Here is a 6,666-nt window from a genome sequence, read left to right as displayed (position 1 = left end):
CCCAAGCCGCAGCCCGAGCCCGTGTCCGTACCGGAGCCCCCAAAAAAACCCACCCCGCAGCACCAGCCGCCGCTTCCTCTGCAAAAACCGCCCAGCCCGCGACAGCCAAAAGCACCCACCTTCCGGCACCAGCCGCCGCGGCGCGCGCCGGGGGGCTCTACGTCGTCGTCGCCGCCCACCACGGCGCTGTACATCGGCGACCTACCCTGGTGGACGACGGACGCGGAGGTGGAGGCCGCGCTCGCGCCGCACGGCGCGCTCGACGGCCTCTACTTCTACGCCGACAAGTGCTCTGGCAGGTCGCGCGGTTCCTGCCGCGCCGACTTCCTCCACCCGGCCGCGGCCGCCTCGGCGGCGGCCGCGCTCCACGGGCGCGTCTTCGACGGGCACCACTGCGTCGCCTCGCTCTCCTGTCCGCCCGAGCTCCGCCGCTTCGGTGCCGATTCCGACGCCTCGGCTCCGGCCACGGCCCCAACCCCGAACCCCACCCAAGGCCGCGGCGGGAGCGCGAGCAGCGTGACAACAGCCCGGGGCAAGGTGGGGTCTTTGGGCGATGGGTCGGCTGTGGGACCCATGGCTCCCCGGCCGCGGCAGTTCGCTGCGATGATCGGAGGCGGCGGCGGGTTCCCGTCGTCGATTGGGCAGTACAATGCGGGGATGGGTACTGATGCGATGCCTTCAGTGGTGCCGCCCCATGTGAACCCGGCATACTTGGCAGCCAGCAGAATGGCAATGGGTGGCCCTGGCACAGGGATGTGGCCTAATCAGGGCATGGCTGGGGGCTTATGGGGTGGGCTTCAGCCATGGAATTTTGGAGGTTGTGACATGTCATGGCAGCAGCAGCCACGGCTGCAGCAGCACCACCGCCAAGTGCAGCAGCAGTACCGGAATGGGAACGGGGGCTATGTAAAACTGCGTGGCACCGGGCCAGGTGGTAGGAATCAGGACAAGGACATTGGCAATGTGAGGGGCAACCCAGATAGGAGGTCGTATGGCCGGGGCGGCGGCGGCGAACGGCCCAGGGAGAGGGACCGGCATCGGGAGTATGCCCCGGAGAGGGAAAGGGGGCGTGAGAGGAACTGGAATGACAAGGATCAGCACGGAGGTGGTGAACAAAAGAGGTACCCACAGTATACTGAGCACGATGACTGGGAGCGGCGAGGGCGGCTCAGGTCAAGGAGCCAGTCAAGGGACAGTGATGATGATGGTGATGATCATCCAAGAAGGCGCCACTAAATGGTACTCCCTCCGTAAACTAATATAAGAGCGTTTAGAATACTAAAGTAGTGATCTAAACACTCTTATATTAGTTTACAGAGGGAGTAATTGAAATTCCCGGCCACAGAGAATTTTCCAACTTTTATGCTTTCTCCTATGACTAGCTTATCCTGTGAAGTTGTCTCAAAAGATTGTTTCTCCTTGGCACATTTTTTGTGCAACCATCCATTGTGTTCTGCCTTGTTTAATTTGGTTGACCAGCTGTCCCTGCCTATATCAAACAACTAGGAATGGAGCTCTGCCAGTGAGTCCTTATTAGTTTGTAAACGTACATAGACACTTCATGTTGTAGTGTAAAAAACGCTCTTATATTAAGGGACGGAAGGAGTACTAACAGACAGGATGATACCCTTCTGCGCCATGTTTTACAATGGTGTATGAAAAGTAGATTGAAAATTTGTGCCAGTCCCAACATGTTATGGGATATGAGATAGATGTATATCTCATCACTATGTTTAATCACTATGATGACTCATGCACCCAGTTGTGTTTTTTTGTCAATTTTCTAGAATAGGCAGTCAGATTGGACACATTTTGTCTTCAAATTGTGTTGAATAGATCAGTGTAAACATTCAATGTTGAATTTAATGCGTTTCATATTTTCCAGGGTGTATTTTGAGTGAACAAAGACATGCTTATTCATTAAGAATTTATTTTCAGTGAACTTGAAGTCACAGTTTTTGTTACCATAGGGAATTGGTACAGCTATCTTGGTTCTGTTGCAGGGCGTCTAAAACGTTATATTTATGACATTTACCGTGGTCTTGTTGTTTGTTATTCGTTAACTCTATATATGTGCTAATCCAATTTGGCTTTGGTTACAGCTAGTTGTGTTGATGTTTAGGACTTCCTAGTGTGCCTGTTACTTGAAACATGTAAATTTGCTAATTGTTAGCATTATCCTTGAAGGTTATGTGTCAAGAATTATAACAGTAGGACAAATTCTGTAGTAGATAATACTCATTACCATTCTTTTTTTTTTGTTGCCACAGTAATTTCTGCTACTCCCTCCATTCAATAATAATTGTTGAGGTTTTAGTTCAAATTTGAACTAAAACGACGACACTTTATGGAACGGAGGGAGTACCTTTTAACACCTGTGTCGATTGAGTGCTGCACTGTCCAATTTAAGGGAGTAATTATGAGCAAACAAGGAGTAGAAACAAAATGGGTGTCTGAATGTACTATCTCGTATACCATCGATCAGCATTCTGTGTCATGTTATTCTGCATAGGAACCAATTTGACATAAATGCTAACTAACTTGCCCTATGCCATCCATGCATCTGCTGACCATGTACCATATGGTGTTGCCATGCGGCGCGCCTGAACTAAGCTTTCATACCTCAATGTCTCTCCTCAACCCAACTGAGACACTGGTATCTGGCCTCACAACTGTTTCATCAAATTATAGCTTATAAATCACATTCAACATTTCTGCCAGTAAACTGAATACCTTTTTTCTTAAGTATTTCCAAATCATATGCTTTCTACATCTTGAATCAGCACAAGTGCTATGCATTCCATTAGAATAGCAGAAAAGCACTCTACATCTAATTGGCTTAAGCAAGTTATCCATGACCAGCTTTTCTAGATCCTAGCAGTTATTATGCTAATTGCTACTCCCTCCGTCTGAAGATAAGTGTCTCAACTTTAGTACAAAGTTGAGACACTTATTTTGGGACGGAGGGAGTACATAATAAAACTTTGTTATCAACTTGTTTTGTCGAAGCTGCTCTTTTCATACTAATCTGTTCCCATTCAAGGTACTGGGAATAAACTGCTAATTTCATGTGTGTAGATTCATGAAACTGAAAATTAGAATTTGAAGATATGTTTTTATCCTTTTTGAGCCACCTTTAAGCTATTTCCTGGGAGTTGTGAGGCAAGGTTTCTTCGTTGTTGCAAGAACGTTTGATAGGGAGAGGACGATGAAATGAAGGGAATGCATACAATGGCGATGATGTTTTTTTACTAAAACAATCGGTGCCAAAGCATCAAGTCACACATAACTAATTTCCATTTGTAAACAGATGATTTCAGTTACTAATTTCTTGCGTGCTCAATTTGATCAGAACACGAGTTACGTACATAATTGATTGATTCTATAGTTACGAATGTGTGTTTTGTAAATGTGAAATGATCTTGTATAGTTGTTCAAATATGCTGACTTTGCTCATTCATATCTGCAGGCATGCTATTACCAGCCTTTTGCGCCCCTGTTCGGCCACTTCTGCTCTACCAGGAGTTGCTGCGGACACAAGGCTTACTCAGTAGCGTCAACTTACTATGAAGGAATTAGTTGAGACATAGACATAACCGGACATATTATCTTTTGCACGCCATATTTAAATGTAACTTATATATGGTACTTAACTCGGGTAACCGTTCGAAGATAGTGGTCCTACGTTTGGCCTGAATGATTCTGTGTTGTGTTTAACTCCAAGAATATATTTGGAAAACTGTTGTAGTGACAGTATCGTCCATTGTAGGATGTGGTTTTGAACCATGAACCTCTTGGTTGCAAGTTGCATGCAACTAACCAGTTCACCAACACTTCCTTTAGAGTTATGATGTGGGCAGTGGAACCTGAGGTATTGTCGCAATTATTTATTGCGTTTATTGGGTTTTGAGCCCTAAACCTCTTCTTGGTTGCAAGTGTATGTGGTTGCAAGTGTATGCACCTGACCAGTTCATCCGAACTGATGGAGAGTGTTGGTAGGGCGGTTGTGTCTTTGGGTTGATGAATTTTTGCTGTATCATTGATAGGCCATTACCCTAGCCAGCTTTGGGCTGAGGAATTGGCGCTGTAACTGCCCTCTTTTCCTTTTTTATTTTTCTCTGAAACATCCATCGATCGCTTGATCAACCCCTTTTTGTCGCCCTCTCCCTGCTAAATCAATGAAACACCAGCAACTTTGCTGGGTCTCTTTAAAAAAACGGTGCAGATGCTGTTATGCCAGGGAGAAGTATAAACATGATTTGTGGAAGCTAGAGCCCTGCCGCAAATTCTGTTTTCCTATTTGACTTGGATTGGAATTGGAAGCAGGGAAGTGGCCATTGGGCAGCTAGCAGTTGAGGTGGCTCTCCTCGAGATACTCTACACATTTTGTTGCCGTGGTGCTTAACAGTAATGAACTTCGCATAATAGGCTAACGAAACTTCTCTGCGGACGATAAACTGGCTTCACGACGGCTGCACGATGCTAATCCAGCCGTCTGCTCCACTTTCACGATTAGCATGGACACACTGATATGTTGTGTCGGACACAAATCGTCCAATGTGCATCGTGTGCATAGCAATGCTCATAGGCTAATACTCTCTCCGTAAACTAATATTAGAGCATTTAGATCACTATTTTAGTGGTCTAAACGCTCTTATATTAGTTTATAGAGGGAGCAGAAGAGAGGTGCTAATCTATTGTCGAACGCTCAAGTACGTACAAAGCAATAATGCCCCAGAGAAAAGAAGACGAAGAAGAAGCAGAACTCTAGATGATAAAGTTGGGGAGTGGGCGTAAAAGGATGATTTGTGTTCATGTATGTTCTTTCTTTTAATGTTGTATTGATGTATGTTCTACGGCTAAGCTCGTCACCTACTGGACCGGAGCACGGATGCTGAGATCTCGGGTCTCGATGACTAGAGGATATCGCTGCCCATTGTCAAACGACGACGCCTCTCCAGCCCTTCGACCGAGGCGGCTGTGGAGTGACAGATATTACCATATCCTGAGTTTGTGGAGTTATTGCATAAGGTGATAAGGATTAATGAGGAACCCCCAAATTTAATGTTATGATTATATGGTATCTTAGTTATTCTCTTGTATTTCTAGAAGCTTGCATGGAGATTATAATCATAGGTATGTATTTTGTTCACGTAAGAACAATACATAAATTTAGGCTCGACCACACAAAACTTATATCAAAACAATGAAAGTTAATGTCAATGGAACTAGGTGAAATTCTCGTCGTCCTCGAGAGAGCTTTGATTCGTATAAGTATCAGCTACTTGCTGCACCATTAAAACAATACATAAATAAAGATTGGGCTACTTGCTACACCATTAAAAAAATATTGCAATTATTCTCATGATCACACAAACATACAGACAAACCTTTGAAGCTTTTGAAGCGATCCCTTGCTATTTTTCAACGACCAATTTTTTTCGCTCCTAATTGGGTTTGACACTCTACTTATTAAAAAGATCTACAATTGATATCCTACATTTGTGGGTTATCAAGACTTTTTTCTGGTGTCATTGCCAGGGAGCATAGAGCTCTTGGTAAGTGGAATTTGTTAAGGGAAACACTTAGTGTTTTTTTTTCCGTTCGTTCTTTTAGTCCCCTATGGAAACTCTTGCTGCTAATAACTTGTTGGGAGGCCTTGCATACTCTCCTATGAATATTAGAAGACATTTATCCCAGGGGACACACTTGATATTTATCCTAGTGTGTCAATAGATATTTGATAAACTATCCATTCTAGAGAACATTTGCTTATGCTTGAGGATATATATAGTCTCTTTAAGACTTTAGGTGTGTCTAATGATCAGGTTAAGAAGAAATTATTCCCTTTATGTCTAGAGGACAAGGCATTGGAATGGCTTAGGCTTCTGGATGATCCATATGAAATAGAATGTTTTGATATTTACTCCAAGTTTTACCCAAAATTTTACCCTCTTCATCAAGTGCATGAGGATAGGAATTATATTTATCACTGTTAGCCTCATACCAGAGAGAGCATGACTAAGGCTCAAGGGGGACTTAAATCATTATTACTCAAATTCCCCAATCATGAGTTCTCCAGAAAGACAAATGTTGATAATTTCCATGCAAGACTTCCTAGACATGATAGGGAAATACTTAATAGTTCTTATGGGGGATGATTTTATAATAGAAGTGTCAGTAGTAGATGGGATATTATTGAAAGGACATCTTGACAATAATTGGATGAATATCTTGTTGATACATATTAAGATTCATCACTTCCCGTAAAAATTGCATGTTTGGTTTTCTTTCTAGACCAGGAAATATGGGTTCATTGCGATAACTGAAACCAGAGTATGTACATTTGACCTGAAAGGCTTCACCCATATTTTTGTTCTTACCAAATAATGCATTGTTGCATTTTTATTTATTGTTACATCTTGTTTTAGTTGTTGTGCAAATGGGTATATCCAATTGCATGTTTTCACTTTTGTGAGTGGGCAGATCCTAGAACACGATATTAAAAGCGAGAGTCCAGAAAAACTTCTAGCTCCCGATCGAGTGACTTGAGGCTAGCTACACATCATTTAAGATGATTTTCTTCTGTGTTAGTATAACTACTAAAAGCACTTATTTGATGAGGGGGGTCAAGAAGAGATCTTGCTAAGGCTGATGATATAGTCA

General features: G+C 43.6%; 1 protein-coding gene across 1 annotated transcript in view; it reads left to right on the top strand.

Moving 5' to 3' along the window:
* LOC123039268 (translation initiation factor IF-2) overlaps positions 1-3,717 on the top strand; it is a 4,170-nt gene extending 453 nt beyond the window's left edge. Inside the window, exons 2-3 of the mRNA XM_044462500.1 lie at positions 7-1,239; positions 3,470-3,717. Coding sequence (XP_044318435.1) covers positions 7-1,236 — 1,230 coding nt within the window. The 3' untranslated portion in view covers positions 1,237-1,239; positions 3,470-3,717. The remainder of the gene's footprint in view (positions 1-6; positions 1,240-3,469) is intronic.
* Positions 3,718-6,666: the final 2,949 nt, after the last annotated feature.

Source organism: Triticum aestivum, chromosome 2B (genome assembly GCF_018294505.1).
Source record: "Triticum aestivum cultivar Chinese Spring chromosome 2B, IWGSC CS RefSeq v2.1, whole genome shotgun sequence".
NCBI classification, from domain to species: domain Eukaryota; kingdom Viridiplantae; phylum Streptophyta; class Magnoliopsida; order Poales; family Poaceae; genus Triticum; species Triticum aestivum.
Note: the sequence above shows the minus strand (reverse complement) of the source record. Positions and strands in the feature narration are given on the sequence as shown.